A 24,056-nucleotide genomic window follows, 5' to 3' on the forward strand; every position below is an offset into this window, starting at 1 on the left:
CCAAATTAAATATTGTAATAGTAAAATATGAACTAAAATATGCAACTTTCCCGGTGTATAAAGCGTACCTTAACGTACCCTAAAATAACGTTTTCAATGCTCTCGGGTTTTGCAAATACATCAAATATAGTAAAATCAATAGTATCAAACTTCGCAGATGTCATAAAAGTTACCTTTCGGACAGGAAGCAACGAGTTAAGCCGTAGCCGATACCTAGAGTCAATAACGACGACAAGCTCAATCAATGTATAGTTAGCAGTAAGTAAATTGTTAGTATCAATACGTATATAATGTCACTCCTTTTAACATGTGTAGCTTGACTGTAAGTGTTAATTTAAGGAATAAATAAAAAAAAAAAAAAAAAACTTGCATCAAACAAACATAACAAATAACGTTATGAGATCTAATTCTATGGCTTCATTTTTATTACAATTTACAATCAGTAACTAATCAGTCAATTTTCTTTAGCTAAGTGATATTTTTCTGATTCACCGATTTTCGATAAGACGTCTTTCTTTTCTGAAATAAACTTATAAAAATCAACGCAACTTAGGTCTTTGAAATTATATTTCATTTTTATTAGAGAAGAAACCTACTTGTACACAATATGCCGATAAATACTTAAATTCAATGAGGTGCTTCCTTACATGAAAAGTGTCCGGGGTCCGGGAAAACCCGGACGGATGGAAGCCCTATACACAACTAAACATAAGAAACCATTTTTGTACAAGCTGATGAAACTGATACGCTTACCCCGAGCTTCACACTCGCTAACCCAATCAAAAATATGTAATTCAAATGCAAAAAAAATACAGAAAGTAATATCTGCATACACGTCCGGGGATCGAATTTAGATCGTCGCTGTTACGAAATTTATTCAAAAGGGGGCCGTGACGGAAAATAAAAATTCGCCCAGCCGCCATCCGCCAACCATCCGATAAGGAATTTCGTTCCAATAAAAAAAAGTATAACAGACGGAAATACCCTCTGTTTAGACCGATACGGAGTAGTATGACTTGATAAACAAACCCTTATTTTAAAGTGAAGAAAAATATCATACAGTACATATGGCGCTACTTTACCGTACTAGTGTGATAATTAACTATCTCGAGAATGTAAAGGTCGTGCCATATGTACTGTTAAACGTTGTACGATACACGTGCTTCCTACTTTCCGATCTTGTATCGTAAATAGGTATTCTTTCATACCCGTACGTACGGTCAACCAATTTGATTCCTAGGCTACTATAGAACCATGTCATGATGACTTCTACGACAGTGCTTATTGAGTGATGCATGTCATGTATAGAGTAGTTAAAGCGACAAGGTTCTATAGTGGCCTAGGATTCAAATTGGTTGACTGTACATATCAGCTTAGGGAACCTACTGTATACGTAAACTAAATAGTAAGTATGATTTAATAAAGTTCACTGACGAAGACCTTAATACGATGCAGGAAAATTGGATCGCGTCCGGAGTTTTCCACGTGACTGCACCAACCAGTCAGCTTTGAGCCTTAGTACGCGAACAGCCGCGCCGTCGACGCCCAGCACCGCGAGCCCTATGATATTGGTTTTTGCATCTGACAGCACGATGCCTTTGACCGTTTTACCGCATTGACCAGTATAATTGAGTATTTTATCTTGAAAATCATAAATATAACTGGGATTGAGTGTATAAATCGAAGCATTTCACTGTGAAACACTTAGATAAAAATACATAAAATGTAAAATATGTGATGAAATTGAAATTTACGATTAAATTATGATTTTAAATTATGGTGTCTGGTATCCCGATTTATCTTAGCGATTACAAAACTCATTAGTGTTTGGTGAACTGGTGTAGTATGTGTGGGGGCACACGTACATAGTTCTAGTATATAACATCATGTACGCGTTATATTAACAAAATATATTCGTATTTAGACACCAACCGTTGTGTCATTGATGCCACATCTTACATGGCGATCCTGCCAGTGCGGCCTTGCGCTGCACTGGCGGCGCGTTGCCTCAGCCAGAAGGGAACAAGAACTAATTTCAAGATTATTATTTAGACTTATTGTGTCACATTTTCTCTCATTTAAGTATGTTGGTGCTCTATCAATATTTTGATACTTTAAGTACTAGTTCTAACATTTGCCTATAACTTTGATTAAGTACGTGAATTTCTTAATACCTGAATCTCATGAACAGGACGTGTGTAAAGAAACGGATGAACTAGAAGTTCTGGAAAATATCAATAAAATCAAAACATTGAAACGTAACGAGTTACTGAAAACCAATATTTAGAAGAAATCTGTGGAGTGACTGGTCAGTAGTAATTTGATATAAAAATATCTTGGCGAAACATGTCTATACACATATGTCTTTGTACTGTACATAGTGCACGTCAATGTATATTTAACTCATTTCCTTAGGTACCTTACGTGTGCACAGAAAATCAAAAATATTGTCTAGTATCAAAACTATAATTCCTACTACACAAAGTGTGACCAGCCCAAGATTTTTTGAATTTCCCGCCAAAAATGTGTGTAATATTTCAGTAGCCAGACTATAAACAATACTATAGCTCTCGATTGAGACGTAAATCGTATGCCATGTCATATTTTGGGAAACATACGTTATGCCTAACGATACATTTGACAAAATGATACTTGGTAGAATGAAACTTGACCAAGTAATTTTTTGCCAAACAATAACTTGCCAAAAAAGAGATTTGCTACCTGTAAAATTGGGATAAGTTGTTTTGCCAAACATGAAATGGAAATGATAATATGGGTATAATAGTTTGGGATATGATACTTTGGGAAAAGTTATTTGGCCTTTCATTAATAAAACCAAATTTTGACACAAAATCGCTTCTGTAAAATGGCTTAAATCGCATTTAGAGTGTTATTTATGCCTTTCGGGTATAGAACATTGTTGGAACATTTAGCAAACCTGCGGCTTAACCTAGCATATTGGCTCTCAATGGCAATGCCCTAAACTTCCTTTCTAAATCACTATCGTCTTTAAGACGTGGAGTATACGAGTATGCCCCAAATATGTACTTCAATTGCTGCACTCTGTTTAGTGGAATACCATACTATTTAATCTCCGGTACACTACTAGGCACTTTATTTCCCTCGTTAAAAACCATACACTCGGATTTCGTTATATTGTATATTTCTAGGTCTTCAGGAACAATCTGAAGAGTTTTGATGATCATCAGTGAATGAGTGAGTGAGTGAATTAGTGATTAAATCGGTTTTTTTTAGATATCAATAAAATCGAAAATATAAGAGCTATGCAATTGAAATTTTTATGTTTAATAGGTCTACTATTGATATCATATCCCGAGAATTTTGTTTATGTGGGATAATCCAAATCCAAGTTATGAGGTTTCAAAAAAACGACGGAGCGCTTCGAGAAAAGGTAGGTAGTGCAACAAAATCTTCTCTTAGTATAAAGACGTACGCTGCGAAGGTACTCCCTTGTGCTTGTAATGTACCTACATGATACTTATAGACCCCATTTGGCCTGTTCTGATAGAATGGTAACAACATCCAACATGCTCCTGGTCGATTTTTTTTATAAGTATATAGTAAAAGTAGCCATTACTTTAAATCGGTGCTTATATAATTTTTGTTTCAACCAATAGAAGCATTTTAATCTCAATCTTTATTATTATGATAATAAAAAAGCAACCCTTAAATTGTAAAAAAATATTATAAATATTGCAAAGTATAGATTTGTTTGTTGATATTGAAAGTCGCGGAGCGGGGTAACGGTAAGTAGGTAGCAAAACTTTAAATATCCATTCTGATCTTGGATGCGCCCCTGATGCGACTTTAAATCTCAACGAAAAACTCTATACTTTACAATGTTGAAGATTATTTGTTTTACTTTTAATGTTTGTGGTCTTTTTTGCTTAGGGTTTTTTTATTAATAGCTAGTTATGGACATGTTAGCTGGTGTTGCCATTATATTTCGCCTTTTGTTCCAATTAATTTAATTCCTACATTTTATGTAGGAAATTGTCTTGAATTTATGTGTAAGTACTCATACGAAAGGAAAATCACTGCGTTTCCTCTATAACTGCATTAGATTAAAATGGTTACAGTGTTAGTGTTATAGATTGGTTTTAAAGAAAAATACTATATTTTATGACAAAATAGTGTTTTATTTTAGTAACTTACCTATTTTTACAGACATACCGTGTGCTTACCAAGTACCAACTTCAGGGAGTGACTAATTAGAATTTTTTATGAGTGTATCTAGATCGGCGTGATAAGAAGATGTCGCCATATGTGCGGCGCGGTGCGGCGTGGCGTGGCGTAGCGTGGCGTGGCGTGGCATGGCGTGGCGTAGAGTAGTGTCGGTAGCGCCGGGCCCACAATGCACGTTGTTTATCCGCTGGGGCGCGGTGCGAGGGCGCGGGCGGCGGGGCTCGCCCGGGCCCAGTCAGTCTCTCTCCGCCGCCGCCAGCTGCAGCCGCCCACGTTGCCCTTGCCGCGCGCGCCCTTCCTGCCGCACTACAAACTGACACTCCGACCTTCAATTCGAGAGAACGAGACGTCGATACAAGGTTGGTTCACTTTCAAATTTGAAAGCGATGCGATCCTAATATTCTTACTCCGCTTTAGTCAGCATCTCAGTTTCTCTGTATTTATTGATGAGATTACAAGAGTAAATAGGTAATAAGCATTTTTATGATTTAAGCACCATTGATAAAACAATGCCTACCTATATAAAACCATATTGAACTGATGATGTTTTTTATAACTAGTATTGTTCTGAATCTTGCCAGCGTAGATTATAGTTAGAAAGCGCTCATCAATTATAATTTTCTTGGTCCCTTGGTCCTGGATCCCATAAAAGCCCCTACAAGTTATGTTATTATGAGTGAAATTGACTGCTACCAGTGCTATTTATTAGCTTATGCTGTTTTATTTAATGCGAAATTATATTCTGATGTGAGTGTGTATTTTAATATACTTTTGTACTTATTTATCATTTAATAACGATTTATCAACTAACTACATAAGGCCGCTGCCTTTTGAGGGATATAGGAGAGTGACAGCCCCTATGTATAACATATTAGTAGTCTGTTACATAAATATTTGTTTATGTATTAGTTATTAAAATTGGTTTAATTATTGTAATGCTCGCATTTAAGTCGAGTGGGGTCGTGAGATGAGACACGAGAAAAGTGGGGAGCAGAATGGGGTAAGCGCACGTTGTTGATGGGTGGCTGGGGCGGCTGCGAGGTGTTTGCGAGGCGGTGGCGGGATAGGGCCGGCGGTAACTAGGGTAATGGAGGCGATGCGTGCTCGCGCCGCGCGCCGCCCGATGCCCGCCGCCTGTGCGAGGGAGCGCGGCAAGACCGAACGCGACCATTCCACCGTAATTGTTCTGAAAGCCTCGACCTTGTACTTTACTTCGCCGCTTCGCTATTCGTCACTTAGATTTTCATCTACTCACCGAATAGATAAAATCAATGTTTGCGTGCTAAGATTATCTTAGCCGGGACTCGGACTTCCGAGTCTCACTCACTTGAGTTACCAGGTTACGGCCAAAATATATATCTTTTAAAAAAGTTCGGCATGTTTTCGTACGTTTTTCTTATTTAACTGTTAGCGTGTAGTCAGGTGTAATAAGCAGAGTATTCTTATTCAAATGAGAAAAAAAGGTCGTAAAGTTCTCGTGGGCCCGTACATGATTGTTTGGTAGTTAGGTGCAAAGCTTAAGGGAGTAATATCTGAGATATGATTTTAAAATTTTAGCCATACTTATGTGCCTTAGACGCAATACGTGATTCTTTAAATTAAACTCTCAATATTTATACCTATAATGAGCCACAAAGATCACACAGTGAAAGAAAACGTAACAATAAACGTTTTCTTGAATAACTATAACTATAACTTTCGGTAAATTTTTTGAGATATGTACTGTTTATTCGGTTGTCAGTTCTCAGTCGTCAACAAAGTTATACGAGGCTTTGACTATTATTCTATAATGAAGCCCACTTCTCGTGCAGTTTATAGTAGGATTTATAACTTTAGTCACCTTTTTATTAATCTTATGGTTGATTATGAATAAACAAACAGAAAGAATTGCCTTTTCTATTTTTGATTGGAGGTATGTAAATAAAATTTACGTCGATGTTCAGTTGTATGTTTTTTTCATATCAGACCATATTTGTGTGCTAAGTTTTTTTTATACCACGTTAGTTAGCATCCGGCGGCACCAGGGAATTCATACTTCCAGGAACTCTCATTAACTCCCACAAATTATTAATTACGTATTAGTATTTCAACCATAAAAGAACAGAACTTCTTTTTCAGAACGTTAGTACTTAACGTACTAGAATTCACTACAGCAAATCGGCCAAGTGCTACATGTTTTCTACACCGTTTTTGCAAAGCTGTGGTGTGGTTAAGTAACTATGCCTGATCAATATAAATGACAAGGTCGCGCTATCGTCCTTCATTCTGGATTGTTTCATTGACTAAGTACCTCTGTGCTGATACATAATGATTTCACATGTCGGCAGTAAGTGTTTGATGCGGGGAAGTGTTGCGCGAGGCCACATGCGCTTGACCTTCGGGGCAGGTGTGCAGCACTGGTGTCGCCGCGCGCCCAGTGCCCACACCACGTCCGCCCCGACTCAAATTACCTACAGCACCCGTATCGATTCATATGAAATAATTGGATGCAGGAAGCGCATCTTTTACTTCATGAATCATCATCGACGAATAAACAACAAACTAAAATAGGCGATACGGAGCATTTGGTAATTCCACGTAAATAGATATGGTGAGAAAATAAAGGAAAACGAGGTCATGATGAGATAAAAGTCAATTTGGGAAAATATAACATTTGCTTTAAAGGAAGACGTATAATAAACCCACTTGGGCATAATATAGTGCAGCGGCTAAAAAAATCGCAGGGGAGCTGAACTTATACGGTATATCGCTACTTAGGGTGGCAAATATGGCAACCCTATGAGGAACAGAATATTAAGATCTTCGCAACGTGCCTTGTTTTTGGTCTTGTTTTTATTTTTAAAGCATTAGCTTTTCTCCAGAGGCTTCGGTTAAAATAGTAGTAAGACCCTCCAAATTGAATTTCTGGAAACAATTTATTGAATACCAGCGTGTATTGCAGCTAGTCCTTAGTTTTTATTTAGCGACCATAAAGGCAGCGTCAAAATGAAATTGAACATTTCGGAGCTCCGCATTTTCATACATTTCGGAGCTTCGCATTTTCATACTACACAAAATAGAAAATATTAATGGTTTTATGCACTTGCTCCTTTCGTCAAATGCGTGTATAGTGTAGAGTTGTTTAAACCCCTTTGAACAGCTCTTAAAAGTGCTAGCAGCAATATATAATCATGTCATAACTGTCTTATAGTCAGCAAGTGAAAAGCTTAGATACTTTGTAGGGATAAATACGTCGCCAGGATGTTGAAAGCGTAGCTTGACAGCAGTTACTGTTTTATCATATTATGTTTGTATGGAATCTAAATCGCAGCTACTTGTCTGTTTGAGATTATCAAATTACTAGCTGAGGTATCCGGCTTCGCTCAGGGAGTTGACACGAGATTGTGTGATAGTTGGGATAAAAATTATTTTAACTACAATACTTCTACAATTCACAGTATTTGTTTATAAACAACATTTTTTCCAAACTTTATAAACAACATTTTTATAAAACCGGGGTATATATTATGTATGTATAATTCTTTTGAATTTCCTACTCGTGCGTAGGATATGTATAGTTGACTGTAAAAAAAAAACAAGAGTATATTATCTTGATGCCGAAATTTTTAATATAGTTTGTCATTGCGCTTTGTCGATTGTAAAAGTATAGGCTAATTTGATTGGTAATTGCATTCTTTTAAATTGGAATTGCATTACTAGAGATCAATGGTATTCTCAGGGTAAATAAATAACTAAATAATAAATATTATAAGACATTATTACACAAATTGACCACGTCCCACAGTAAGTTCAATAAGGCTTCTGTTGAGGGTACTTAGACAACGATATATATAATGTATAAATATGTATTTATAAATACTTAAAGACATAGAAAACACCCATGACTCAGGAACAAATATCCATTCTCATCACACGAATAAATGCCCTTCCCAGGATTTGAACCCGGGCCCATCGGCTTCGTAGGCAGGGTCACTACCTACCAGGCCAACCTGGTCGTAAAAAATACTGTCCCTTGTCCTTTCCAGTCGTTAGTTCGGCATCGATGATGTTATTCAATAGCTCTTTGACGATCATCCCAGGTACATAGTTTTAGTGAGTTGAGATTTCTGAGTAGTAAGATAGGAGATCCAACTTCCGTCATCAGTCAATCAGTCCAAAGCATTGAAAAAAGAATAAAAATTTGTTTATTTCGATGTTAATCAGTTGGTCTGCTTTTCACGGTGCTCACTCTCGTTCGTTGGGAACGTAAAAGTGCTTCGCGCTCTTAAACTATTTCGTTTTTGCGCTGCTCTATTTTTTTTTTTGAATTGGCAATATCTCGTCTTTTTTTACGTTGTCATATGTGAAATATAAAAATTTACATGTATTTTTAAGAAATACACTAAATAAACTTTAATCACCTTTCACACTTTTTTCGATTTACCTACATCGATATTCAGCCACTGTATTACTTTGATTACCCAAACTTCACTGTTTGTTTTTATTCATTGGCTACCTACTACCAATGGGTATTGGGCATACAAAAAAGACTGCGAATATTCCATAATGATCTGGGATGTTAGGGGATGTTCCCGAATGTTCGAACCCACACGGACCGTGCTTTACATACCTATTTCAACAAATAGGTAGCTACGTCCATACAAAAAAGGCTTTGACTAGTTTACAATGTTCTAGAACATTCCAAAACATTTGAGTGTATACTGGAACGATACACAATGATCTAGGACACTCCAGACTATTTCCGAACGTTCCACAACATTCCGAAATGTTGCGGGATGTAACCCCACGATGAATCTTGCTTTATATACTCCTACCAATAGCTCGACTCATACAAAAAAGGCTTCGAATGGTCGATAATAATTCAAAATATTCCAGAGTATTCTGGAATGTAGAAATCTAGATATTTCTCCTGAGAAACCAGGCCGTCTAACCAACATGCCAATCGCTTACGCTCCATCGCGAGTTAAACGCAACTGGCACTGTCGCACTAATATGGAAGAGTGATAGAGAGACAAAAAGCATATCGTTGTCTTGTCGTTTGTCACCTTGGCTAGGCCGGCAGGTACCTACAATTTATTTGTAAATATTTCACGATCTATTCTGAACTTCCATTTATTAACTAAAGGTAAATAATCGAGCTTTCTCGGAAAACTGGCTAAAACTGGAATGTTTCCCTGAATCAGGCTTTCTATCAGTAGTTTAAAAAAAAATCAAATGAACGCAAAAATAATATACTTAAACAGAGCTTTATCACGCACCCATTTCCTAAATGTTCCCTTATATTCGATTTCGGCCATAGGAAATGCTTTCTGTAGAAATTACATCCAGTTTCGCGACGTCGTTCTTCTCGATTGACCATAATTTATATCCAAGAATTCAATGCTCACAAAACTTACCGGATTAATTGACAGCTATAATATTATAGATATTCAATAATAATTTCAGATTTTTTTTAAAACATGTTACTTATGTAAAGTTTGTCCAAAGTTTATATCGCACGCGCACACGTTAGACTAGATACTCGTAAGTTTGCATGCCAATCGACTATAAAGAGTGTCCACAAACCGATAACGGAAGTTGCGAACAAGGAATATAAATCATTACGAAACTTAATCCTCAAGGAGCTTAGTTAAAAGCATTTAAGGAAAAATGTGTGTTGATTCGCAACTAGTATAGAAAAAAGAAAAAAAATCCGTAACTCGCGGCTGGTTGCGAATCGCAAATACGTAAACGGCCGGGAGGAGTTTGCTTAGTGCTCACTCTACCTATACAAGCTTCTTACTATTAAATTTAGAGAGAACAAATAACGTGAACATTGTATAAGGGCGAATCAACTATGTATTTTGTATCCAATCAACTTTATGACATAATATGGACTATTAGCATTCTTATAAATTGCAAATATATTTTCAACATACTTGCTCTAAACGACGTTCACCGATTCTTGGCTAATAATCTTAGATATTAAACACGCGTGCTTTTTGAGTATATTATAACACTCGTGCTTTTTCATTATCTCATCCGACTGAGTTAAGAAGGTAACTGATTGTTAATAATATGCATGGAAACGGAGCCTTCTTAATTTGGTCGTTTTGAGCAAGTGTGTTGGAAAAAAATAAAACACCAGCCATTTTCAGCATTTGTTATAAAATTGGAATAGTACCTATTGCATGTTTTTAGTTTATATATTGACGAAAATGTTATTTTCAAGCATGAAAATGAAGAACACATAAAATATTCGCTGCCAGTAATACTAATAGAGGCAAGAGCCGAGAACGGATAGCCTTTTATTTACCATCAAAATCGGGTGAAAAATAATTGGCGGTATATGAAACTTTTATTCAATGGAAAATCAGCAAAAACGCGCAGTCTTTCTTGGAAAACGTGTTGGTAGCTTACTTCAATAAACTGGCGAATAAGTGCCTACAAGCCCAGCACGTTTTGGTGCAATTATGCACCAGCACAACAGCACGAGTGCAACAGTACAACCACCACCCCCGAGGACATTTCGTATGTTCATCTGTCTACATGAATTATTTTCCCTAATTGTCCATATTCGGCTTGATTTGACGTGGATTTGTTGTATAATCTACATCAAGAATATGAGCAATGATAATTGTGCAGCGAAACAGCAGTAGGGTGAATAATTTGTTAATAACTTGTCATTAGTCAGTCACAAAGTTTGAATTCTCTCGCTCAACATAAAAAAACGCGATATAAACCCTGTCAATCCCCTTAAGAGTCCGTAGCAAGCTCGGTCGAATTTCATCGGTACGATAGGATGGCTTCTTTGTGAGGTCCGTAAAAGTCACGTAATCGGCGTGCTACAGCTGCTACGAGATTCGTGACGTCACCGTAGCGCTACGAAATACACCGTAGACAACGTGCAATTCACTTACGCTCCGTAGCGATCGAAACGCAACTGTCACTGTCGCACTAATACGGAAGAGCGATAGAAATACACAAATCATTTCGTATTCGAAGCGATAGCGATTGCCACCTTGGTTAGGCCGGCAGGGTGCCTAGCCAAGATGCCAATCTTTTGCGCTATGACAACAAAACGCTTTCTTAATATATCACTCTACACTTTAGTGCGATAGAGATACAGATACTCTTCGCACCCTGGTAATGAACCGTAATGTAAAAATAAAAATACTTTTTTTGTCACGTAATTCGGACGTCTTACTGCTATACGAGACTCTTTGAGGTTATGATATAATTAATGATAGGCCATATTTTGGTGCATATAAAATATATGTGTATAGTTCTTGTCATCTATAAGATGACGCGCAGATTTGTCAAATTTAACCTTTAATAACATGACATTACGAGTCAAGGCACGCATCTTCGTAAATGACACGATCTATAGAATAAATGCGTCTGCGCTAAAATCAGTTAAAATTATGATATTTTTAATAATAAAATCAGCCGGCATATTTTTTTATACCGTGCAGAATAATTGCTATAATAATATTGTGAAAAATCATCATGTGTTTAACTAATTTTACATTATATTAAATATAAATATACATATTTATGTTTCCTCGAGTGTTCTAAACTAAAAAACTGGTGCCCCTTAATAAAAATGTACTACTGTAGAATCTAATGTTTCAAAGTATATATTCATAATTTATTTGTAACTTCTTAATGAGGACTGGGTTCGGTAACTGTTCGTACCTTTGGCACAAGTGGGGATGGAGCGAGTCGGCGGCGTGCGAGTGTGGAAATCCGGAACTGACTATACACCACATGGTGTTCGAGTGCCCCATCACCAAATACAACGGACCCGCTGAAGATTTCAAAAACCTAACGAAGAATGCCAGTTTATATCTTAATAATTATACATTTTGATTTATTTTACCAGTCCCGAGGCCCGATAAATAAATTTTTGAAAACTTTATACCTACTATATAAACACAATTTTGTGATTTATCACATTCCAAATACAAATATACTAATATAATTATATAGATAATAAAATCAACTGCCGGTTACAAGAGTACGAAGTACGTCTTCTTAATTAATTCTTCAGAATTGTATTATTTTTATGTTTCGAATTTTATTTAAACATGTTATTCAAATCAAAATAATAGGGTTCAATTGAGTTTTAAGCCCATAATCAGATAACCATCACTTTTGGAGCGTTTATTACACTTACACAACAACTTGAATGAGAAAATATTACAAGGAAATCAATTTTGGGAATCAAGGGAATGAAACAAATCGACAGGGGACTGAAATATAGTCAAGGGAAAGATGTCAAAACGGCAAGAGGACGAGAAAATTAAAATCCCTTCCATTTTCACGCCCCTTGTCCCCAATTACAGTAACTTAGAGATTAATTATTAATGAAATTTATTTTTACTGTTTTTTATCCAAAAATAAGTCTCAAAACAGAAATACAGATGAAACACATATACTAAACATATGATTTTCCTTCGACTCACTAAAATACTTGATTGGGAAACCAAAAGTGTTATTTGCCACAGTAATAAAATTTTAGGTATACTCGTATATATATTTTTTATAACCTTTGCTATTTAGATTCAACTAAAATTGAGTCTTGTCTCGGTTAATAAATGTAGAAAAGTTATGGAAAAAAAATGGAGGCGAGTAGCCTTACCACGACTACCTTAGCACTGTCAAACTGACATATTCGGTAACGTCTGCGCAACTGACTTTCTATACATCTCGCTCGCACTACTATGCGAGTACGAGCGAGATGCATAGAAAGTAAGTTATGCACACGCTAGCAAATCTGGAAGTGTCAAACTGGTGGTAGCCGTAAGGTGATTTCAATATCTCGGGTACTTCTTCGCATAGAATGCGGCAAAATTGACCCTTTGAAGAACGAATGATATTTGACATTTGTTTAAATTATTCCAAATAAAACATATACCTACGAAAAAACTTAATTACTAATTACGTTATTACTAAATTGTATGCATTAGATTAAATTTATTTACAGTGATGAAAAAGATCCTAATTTGAGAACCTTGGCTCAAAAAGAATAATTTAAATCTTTTTTGAATATGCACGCTCATAAAACTACCCTTAATGGAGTAAATTCTTAGTAGTAAGTAGATAATTTAGGACAGAACAGACTGACCTTTTAGATTTCGTGAGTTCAAGCCATATATCATTAGCTTGCGGCAGTTTACTGATAACTAATCGCTGCGTTACTATAAGTTAGATTTATCGAATTCAGTATCTTTTATTTCCCGTGTTGTAAAAAGAGCGATATTTTATGAAGTGAATGTTTAATATATGTGTCCATTTAAGCTAGGGACGGTTTGCCTATGCATTCAGGTGAGTATACAGTTCTCACGCATACATTCTAAAAGAAGAAAGCTTGCGTCAGAACTGGATTAAGGGGAGTATTAATGGACCCATCCAATCGTTTTGAGATCTCGAACGACATTTTAAGACGCGCGAGAATTATTTTTGTTCATAATTGTTATGCAATAATATTCGAATGTAATATAAAAATTGTTCTGATATTAAAAATCGAATAAGTATACAAGACATTAGAGTACTTTATTTGCGTAAATTTTCAATTAAAACTCACAACATTAATAATAAACTAAAACTAACTACAATTAAAATAACTAATGCAAAAAATTAAAAATACCTATCAAAATTTTGCGCCCTTGGTAGGGTGCCCATCACGCAGGCAGCGTTCCCGAAGACACTGCCTACCCGGTCATAATTTCGCTATCAATCCTTTTTTCGCTTATACTTGATTGTACTAACTGTAATCCATAAAGTAAACAAAAAAATCTAAAAACATAAAACCGCTCCATCCATCGGTTAATGGTTGTCGGTACTGTACAGTCAGCGTCAAATACTTTGTAGCAACCAAAGTAGCCAAATAGTTCGGTACACCATATATTTAGTATGGTGTACCGAACTATTTGGCCATTTTGACTGCTACAAAGTATTTGACGCTGACTGTACAATATCGACAACATTCGCACCACGCGGCACTAGCTCCGCTGTGTGCTTTAAACGGCAAAGACAGAAAACATTCTGTCTAAACCTTTACGTAAGCTTTCCTATAACTAAATACGTGCACACAATGATACAATTAACGCGCACAAACAGGCTGTGAAAGACAGTGCCTAAAATCGTGCCACTGCGGAACGAAGACGAGCGAAGGTCTCCGATTGGTTCAGAGGATTAAAAAAGTTATAATTATAATTAATTTAGTTATAATTATAACTTAACTAATTATAATTATAACTTTAATTAGGGAAAAATGAATATTATACACGCGTGAAAGTTATACGGTGTGTGTGTGTGTGTGTGTGTGTGTGTGTGTGTGTGTGTGTGTGTGTGTGTGTGTGTGTGTGTGTGTGTGTGTGTGTGTGTGTGTGTGTGTGTGTGTGTGTGTGTGTGTGTGTGTGTGTGTGTGTGTGTGTGTGTGTGTGTGTGTGTGTGTGTGGTGTGTGTGTGTGTGTGTGTGTGTGTGTGTGTGTGTGTGTGTGTGTGTGTGTGTGTGTGTGTGTGTGTGTGTGTGTGTGTGTGTGTGTGTGTGTGTGTGTGTGTGTGTGTGTGTGTGTGTGTGTGTGTGTGTGTGTGTGTGTGTGTGTGTGTGTGTGTGTGTGTGTGTGTGTGTGTGTGTGTGTGTGTGTACCAACTATTGAAATGATGCTTTTACCGACTTCGCAATGTAATTAAAACCAAGAACAATATTTTGGTATGTTAAGTTAGTAGCTCTTATATTAATTTGTAAGCAGATCCAGAGGAATTTTTCTGTCGTTTCGTTTTTTGGAAAATTTTCAAAATTATAGATAGATATTGGCATGATCATTTGATATTTTACCAGTCGCTTTTCGGTGAAGGAAAACATTGTGAGGAAACCGGACTAACCCCAATAAGGCCTAGTTTACCTTCTGGGTTGGAAGGTCAGATGGCAGTCGCTTTCGTAAAAACTAGTGCTTACGCACATACTACTGCACCGTATTCTGATGATTGTAATAACAGGTTAATAATCTGTTGTAATATGGATCAGTCTCAAAAGTGACGTTACTGGTTGAACAAATATCCATAACATCCATATCAAATGCATATTAAATTCAGAGCCTGCTATTACAATCAGTGAAACATTCGTGTACGAGTGCCATGTACCTATTTATGTGCATGCCGGCAGTGTGAGGCAATTGAACTATGGTCCATAATACATACGCCCTTTCTTTCAAACTCCGTTAACTTTGAGGTATGGCCAAGTAAGTACTTACATTTTATTTTATATAATGTAAGTACTTACTTGGCCATACCCCAATTGAAGGAATCCACGGAAAATAATTGGCATAGTGCATACAAAAATATATTTTATTATTTCGTAAAAAGCATTAAAATGCTTCATATAGCGCCCATGTAACACGGGTATTTATTAAACTCAACCAAAAATTTAAAACTTCGACATATCAACATCATATTGAACATAGATCTCCTTGAGATGAGATAGTACTTGCTTTTAGTAGAAAATGTATCAACTCATACTAAACACTAATTATTATGTAAACATGCCCTAAGGCAAGTGTACACGCTGGTTGGGGCCTTATCAAATAAAATAAAAGTAAATTATTGAGCATCTAAAATGGATTTATAATACCGGTCTTTGAGAAAGTTACTTAATTTAAGCTCAGCAATTCACCCAAAAAACACGGTACACCTAAATATGCATTTGTGCAATGTGTGACCATTTCAATTTTTGAGTGACCAAATTCATTACGAGTAACGTAGTTATCTGATACGGATTCGCACGCCAGTCAGATGTGTAAGCGAGACAGCGCTACGCACGTATCTATATGTATAGCTATGTCCCGCTCGCACAAGGGAGCGGCGTGCGGATCCGCATCCAATGTAAAGACCGCCTAATGTTGTGTCACACATAGGTATAAGTATTGTTAACAATTGAATCACTGCATAACATGAGCTCATGACCATTTGTTATGTTCCACAGCAGGATTGTAAGTATGGGATTCTGGGATTCAGTTAAGAGGCCGTTATCGATTTTAGTCGCAAAAATGTCAAATTGATAGATTTAGTCCTAGTTTCTATGAGCACGTCTTATTATCTTTCATTTTAATGAATATTTTTTTTTTTTAACACACTAATTAGTAATGATTTTTTTTCTGATGGACGTTTAGGTATATGCGCGTAAAGCACTGATTTTGTCGATCTTATTTGTAAAATTCGTAAAGTTTGACAGCTAAATGGTAATTTTGTATTAAACAGATCCTGTACTTCAACTTTAATAAACTACAATTTTGTTATTATAAAGTTGAAGTAGTGTAAATGCTTTCATTAGAAGAAGGAGGTGGGACGTTGCCAGTGTGTCTACGCAGGTAGCATCCCACAACATCCGTCCCAGGCTCCAAGGAACCAAGGACACCCCATTAGTCCTCTTGCCATCATCCCTAATAATGTCATTAAAATTAAATACAATCGTATTTAAATAAAAGGCCGAATTCAAGTTTTCGCCTTTTATATTAAATCTCTCCTAAAACTTTTTGGACAGCGTCTTCGGAGAGAGTTTATGAGGTATTACAATTTGTATTAAATAATTTAGCCCACGAATCAAATAAGTACCTAGAGTGAGATTTCTCTTTCTTGGACAGATCTGTTTTCTACGTTGCTAAGCGGCGGTGGTGTCGCATCGCGAAGGCGCGCGGACTCGGCAAACTAAGGTATCTGGGGGCACGGCTGTGCCCCCGTCAAGATGAAACAAAGGGTAAAAGGCAGTGCCTATCTTTTTTCTGCACGTTTCGTCGTATTTTCGAACCCTCATAGTTTCGGTTTCAATTACGCTAGAGAGCCGGAATTTTTAAAGTACTATGTAGTCAGTAGACTTATCAAAAATACCAAGTTTTATTATGCTACCTATTATACTTTATAGATACCTTAATTTTCACTGTCCGAACCATATGAAATCCGTGTCATAGAAAAGATAGACTACTTCCTGGAGTCTTAGAAGGCTGAAATTTGGCATGTAGAGACGGGTCTGTGTGCAAACACATGTGGTCATCTGAAATCTGTAACTTTCACCCTGCAACTCCTTAAAATGAGGGTACCTAAAATACCTACAAACCATACATTGCTTCCTGAAGTCCTAGAATCTTGAAATTTTGTGTGGTAGCAGTAATTGGAATGTTAATAAAAAATACAAAAAGTTTCAAAGCGCTGATTTGAACCCGGTTCACGTAAAGCAGTCCAGTAGCGCCCTCTATAGAATTGCCACTGTTTCTTGTCGTAAACTTTCAAAACCTTACAACTTGTTACAACCAATAACTTAATGAATGTATATTTTAGGATTCCATAGCAAAAATAGATTTAAGCAATATAGTCAGCGTCCTGAATTAACATATCTTCTTTCTTTCTTCCCAAATTGCAATAACGGAACCCCGTATAATTTTGTTATGTCTGTCTGTTTATTAAACCCTATGTGCACTCCATAGGTACCTACATGTAACTTAAAGTGTAAAAAAAACATTTTTCATTAAATCATCATATTATAAGTTTTTAAAAATAAGACTGAGGGTTCCATAAAAGATTTTTGATGAAGTGAATAGGTACTTTTTAGAGTAATGGCTTCGAATGTGCTCACAAAATTTCACGAAAATCAGTTGAGTACCTAATGCGACCTAAAATAATAAAAAAGAATATTTAATAGGAAAACATTTTTGTTTTAAGTGAAACAGACGCTTAGCTCGTGCTTTGCAGTTGCTTGGACATTAAGAAAAATGAAATTTAGGTAAAAAAAAGTTATAAATAATTATCGCATGGATGTCTGGGATTCGAACTGGCGACGCCGCGCTTAGCAAGCAAGGATTTCCTGGCTGCGCCACGGTAGCACATACAATAGAGCCTGAAATTTGGCTTCTTAACGCAAGCAGCTAATGAGTTTCCAAACCATACGTTACATTTCTAATTTCAAAAATGGAATGTCTATTCTATATAGGCACGTCTGCGCACATCTTAAACCACAGAGCAAAGAGGGTTTGAAATGGAGGTGGCATATCAAAGTAAACTTTGTGGCCACAGTAAATTTACTGCCATCTTTCGACACTTGATTAAAACTTTTAGAACGCCATTTAAAGCCCATAGTTTTTTTTCAAGCTCTAACTCTATAAAGCCATCATATTGATTAAACAGTACAGCTTGGCCGTTTCTTTGCTGTGACATTAGTCATGCTAGCGGTCAACTTTTGTGACAGCAGTGAAACGGCCAAGCTGTTTTTTTTTTATATAGACCGAAAGTCAAAACTCAGGATTCAAATCGCCGAAGTCCCTAGAGAAAGGTCTCGAGATTGGTAATTAAACGACGACGACGCTTAGACGCTACGACAAAAATCCCTTTGCTGAACACTTTAATCAGTTATTGCCGATGCCGAGGAGGAAATGACTGCGGTTACAATGAATATTTGTGACCGGCTCGGGCATTTCTCAGTATAATAACATCCGGTTTTTTAGATTTTACTGAGTTTGATTCCCAGCTTGTTTAACCCTTTATACGCCATAAGGGTGTCCGAATTTATGCACAATTGAACTCTATCACATTGAAATAAAGTTCATAATCAGGTGGCCAATATATTCCCTCCGCCTTATAAAGGCTTAACTGTTTAGATGTAAGGGTTTTTTATTTTTATGGTTCCTAAGAACAAATGTATCTCCTAAATCATTGCATGTTTTTTCTTTGTCACTGTCACTCTATTTTATTATAAAAAGATACGGAAGCTTCCTTATGCGTGGTGGTCCTGCACATGTACATATGACCGGTATTCATTTAAAATCATGATATTTTGAGAGGTATTTATTGGCAAAGTAACGCAATTAATTTAACCAAAGAAGAGCACTCTCGTAAAAAAACCGGCCAGGTGCGAGTCGGACTCGCGTACCGAGGGTTCCGTACGAACCTGTAGGTATCTTATACCATTAAACAAGCAATTCTTGTATATTTATATATATATATTTCGGTGATCTCGGAAACGGCTCTAACGATTTCGATGAAATTTTCTATATGGAGGTTTTCGGGGGCGAAAAATCGACCTAGCTAGGTCTTATCTCAGGTTAAACGCGCATTTCTGAGTTTTTATATGTTTTCCGAGCAAAGCTCGGTTTCCCAGATATCTTATAACGAGCTATCTTATCTTTAAACGAGCAATTCTTGTATATATATATATATATATATTTCTGTGATCTCGGAAACGGCTCTAACGATTTCGCTGAAATTTGGTATATGGGGGTTTTTGGGGGTATACAATCGATCTAGAGTTGTCTTATGTTTGGGAAAACGCGTGTTTTCGAGTTTTCATGCGTATTTCCAGCGGCGCAGAATATGGTCGCTAATTTCGTGATGCCGGCCACTGTACGTCTGGTCCTGCGGGTTAAGATGCGGACGGCGACGGAAGAAACGAGTGTTACGGGTTCGAATCTCGCCCGGTGTCTAATTTTTTTATATTATATGTTCAAGTTTATATATAATTTTTTAATTTTTATTGTTTTAGACAAGTTTAATTTAGTAAAAAAATGTAGTTAAGATTGTCACCTATACACCACCATATTACAATAAATAGTTATAACACTTATAACCGAGCAAAGCTCGCTCGCCCAGGTACTTATTATTATATGATGTAACTAAAAATTTACGGTTTTCGCAATTTTTTCTTTATTTGTGCTATAAGACGTTACTTCGTACCAAATTTCAAGATTCTGAGTTCACGAGAAGTACCCTGTAGGTTATGATTCCCTTGCGAGTGTCGAAAGTTTGCGGAAATTTGCGGCATACACGGCTGTATCTTTTGATTGCGTTGGCTTAGACGTTTAATTTTTTCACAGCTCCAAGGGACAGTAGACCTGAGTATTTTATATAAATTCCAAGTTGATTCCTCCATGCGTTCCTGAGAAAAAGGGTCTTGACAGACAGACAGACGGACGGACTAACAACAAAGTGATCCTATAAGGGTTCCGTTTTTTTCCTTTCGAGGTAAGGAACCCTAAAAATGTATCAAAATGATTGCTCAAATATGGGGCAAGTTTAGCGGAACACCAGCGCATGGCGCAGCCCGCCGCACTGCGGTACACACGACTCGTCTACTACGATAAAATCGCGCACACCGCTTACACACAATTAATTGACGACCTTCAGCGGATACTCTTTACGACAGAGTTCTTGCCGTGCCGATCTGCTTACCACCTGCTAAGTAACTAGGTTACTTAACCTATAATAGGCTAGTTGCATAACTAGTCTATTAACCTACTTTTTTGAAACATCAACAGTAAAACGATTTGTTGTTTTGGAGATATTTTATGAGAAATTATTACTTGTCTATGTATATGACCGTTTCTAGTGATGACGCTAATGCATCAATTTATGTAAGTACATATTTGATTTGATTACTCGTATAAATTTACAGATTTGATTTATTTCTATCACTTTATATAATACATTTCAATAAGTTGTTCCCAGTATTATTCCTCAAAGTACGTGATATACAATACCTGTAGATTCATTATTGTTCTTTCGTTATACTTAGTTTATTTATTGGAAACGTGTAGAAATGGCATAGGTAGTTATATTTATTTCTCTTTCATTCATGGCATGAGCTATGTTTTTCACTATTTTTTTTACCGGAAAGCTGCGAAACAATTTAATTTTACGCTGTACCCCGAACTGACAGTACGCGCGAATAGTGCGATACAAAATGCTTATACGTGTACGTGGCTAAATTATACATTTCATAATATATACGTAAGTTTGTAGTGATAAGAAAGCGGGTTTGTCAGTAACTGTATTTGTGACTTTGTGACAATGAAGCCAAAGGGCAAAGTTTTGGCTCATTTCAATGAAAAGACAGTAAATAATAAAAAAATTCGCACGTGTAATTTTGGCAAAACTGTTTATAACTTTAAAAAATGAAAATCAAGCTCAACGGACATCAAAGGTGAATACAGACAATACGACAAATCCTTCACGTCTGGCAGATACTGCGACTGACTGTTGTTGATTAACCCAAATATATTTAAATAACATTTAATGATATGACTTATGAATGAATGAATGAATGATGATAAGACCCGGGCTTTTAAAATATGACTTGTTAGAATGACCGAACTAGCGTTTAATAGAACAAAATGGCAACCATTGTTAAGTCCAGAAGATTTGAAAATTACAGATATCGTTATGACCGATCTACCTATTAAACGAACAAAATAGTTTTTCAAATTAACTGCGATATTTTAGACCGAAACGGCATTATCTTAGTGTTTATATATTTATCCTTGTCGTAGGCGTAGAATGAAACGAAATCAACTCGCCATATTTGTTCTTAATGGCCAACAACAGGTGACAATAACGACACACAATAGTTCACAATATATAAACCAACCTTGTATTCCAATAGTACCTAACGTCGATTTGTTCCCACAGGCCACAGTAACTTTTTATAAGACGTATTTTTTGTAATCTTTGTGACTGAATCTATATTAAATAAAAACCAGTACACGCACCGGCAGAGTTGTAAATAAATACAAGTGAGCTGTGCGTATAGACGCACAGCATCTATGCAGCACCGAGCTGTGCGTGTCCGAACCTGCTCGGTTCGCCATCTCATAGGGAACGTCGTAAAACACAACGTCATCAATGCACGCACGCAGCTGGTTTGTCTCGTCTGAGTTGCAACGCGTGCACGTCGCGCGCACGCGCTGGTCACGCAAGCGGTGTGTCCTCTCTTACGAGAATTCCTATTTTACATTACAACGCAGCGGGACGCGCATGTGCACGTCTACGCACACGCATCCGGTTTGGCCTGGCCTTTAAATGATAACTTACAAATAAATAAAATTGCTGCTGACAGGATACACCTATGTCTATTCTATGTCTAATTAATTGTCAATAAAGTATATCAGATTTTGAGTGAAATGGCTGTGACATACGGACAGCAAGACGCACCGAAGAGTTGGTGAGAGTCAGAATGGCGGGTGTACCTAAATAAAATTAAATGAAAACCATATCATATTTTTGTACCTAATTTGTACTATTTAGTACCTCCTTTAAAAAATTTTTACCTCACGGTACTTAAAGTTATCACCAAAAAACAGGTCACCCGCCATCCTGACAGTCAGAATGGCGGGTGTACTTTATTACGCTATGTTCCCGTGGTTATTGATAAATTCTATAAAAGCCAAATTTTTGTACCTTCATATTCAATTATAATACGAGTCATTTTATTTTTGGTTTCCAAGTTTTACTCATTTTATATTTTGCTTGCTATTACAATTTTGCAGGCGTTATAATTTTTCAAATTATCGATTTCATTTTTAAGAAAAAACGCTAAAGTACAATTATTTCTATTACGCCAGGATTTAGTACCTTTAATGTTTAATCTGTTAAGTTCAAATAACTCAGTAAATCATGTCTTAAAAAAGGCTAGGCGCCAATTCAAAGAAATCTTCCTAGGAAAAATCATTTTTAAGACATGATTTTCTGAGCTATTAGAACCGAACAGATTAAACATTAAAGGTACTAAATCCTGGCGTAATAAAAATAATTGTACCTTAGCGTTAAAAAATGCTAGGCGCTAATTCAAAGAAATCTTCCTAAGAAAAATCATTTTTACGACATGATTTTCTGAGTTATTTGAACTTAACAGATTAAACATTAAAGGTACTAAATCCTGGCGTAATAAAAATAATTGTACCTTAGCGTTTTTTCTTAAAAATTAAATCGATAACTTGAAAAGTTATAACGCCTGCAAAATTGTAATAGCAAGCAAAATATAAAATGAGTAGAACTTGGAAAGCACAAATAAAATGACTCATATTATAATTGAATATGAAGGTACAAAAAAGGTACAAAAATTTGGCTTTTATAGAATTTATCAATAACCACGGGAACATAGCGTAATAAAGTACACCCGCCATTCTGACTGTCAGGATGGCGGGTGACCTGTTTTTTGATCATAACTTTACGTACCGTGAGGTACAAATTTTTTTAAACGAGGTACTAAATAGTACAAATTAGGTACAAAAATATGGTATGCTTTTCATTTGATTTTATTTAGGTACACCCGCCATTCTGACTCTCACAAGAGTTGATTACGGAACCCTGAAAAGGTGCAGGAAAAAAACCTATTTGGCCCTCTGTTTTTAAAGAATAAAGAGTGCCTTACCGAGCTGGTGTTGTGAATTTGTTTCGGTAACGTAAAAAACTCGACCCGTTAGGGGTTATATTTTTAATAACGTTCAGTTAATGTTATTTTGTTATCTTATATTATGCCTTTATAAGAAGTTTCCAAGAATTTGTAATGTATTCCAACTTTCAACCCCTTTTTAAGCCTGTTAGGGGAAGAATTTTGAAAAAACGCTGAAGTTCCTTTCTTGTGTTTTAATAATATTATTACAATGCAAGAACTCTGGGCATATTGCCCGTGTACAAAGTTTCAAGTCCCGCACTCAAAAAAAATCTTGATCTCCATACAAAATTTCAACCCCTTTTTCACCACCTTTGGGGATGAATTTGAAAAAACGCTGAAATCCGTTTTCTTGTATTTTGATATATCTATTTACGAAGTTTCGAATTTTTAGCTTAAAATATAACTTGAACCCCATACAAACTTTCATCCCCTTTTTATCCCCCTTTATTGAATTTCTCAAAATCGCTTCTTAGCTATTGTACAATTTATAAATGCAACCTAGTGTGTAAATTTCAACTTTTTAGTATTAGTAGTTTCGGCTCTGCGTTGATGAGTCAGTAAATCAGTCAAGACACGTGCATTTATACATATATATATATATATATATATATATATATATATATATAGATATGAAAGTTATAGAGGTAGTCTT

The 24,056-nt window shown here is 36.3% G+C and overlaps 1 protein-coding gene across 2 annotated transcripts in view; it reads left to right on the top strand.

Annotated features, from left to right (window-relative positions):
* The first annotated feature begins 4,249 nt into the window (after nucleotides 1-4,249).
* The window catches only part of LOC133527901 (acetylcholinesterase-like), a 99,356-nt gene continuing 79,549 nt past the window's right edge, over nucleotides 4,250-24,056 (top strand). Inside the window, exon 1 of one of the 2 annotated variants that reach the window (XM_061865111.1) lies at nucleotides 4,250-4,565. In XM_061865111.1, the coding sequence (XP_061721095.1) occupies nucleotides 4,376-4,565 (190 nt within the window). In that variant the 5' untranslated portion in view covers nucleotides 4,250-4,375. The remainder of the gene's footprint in view (nucleotides 4,566-24,056) is intronic. The other variant, XM_061865105.1, reaches the window with a different exon arrangement.

The sequence above is a fragment of the Cydia pomonella genome, chromosome 1 (genome assembly GCF_033807575.1).
Source record: "Cydia pomonella isolate Wapato2018A chromosome 1, ilCydPomo1, whole genome shotgun sequence".
Classification (NCBI taxonomy): Eukaryota; Metazoa; Arthropoda; class Insecta; order Lepidoptera; family Tortricidae; genus Cydia; species Cydia pomonella.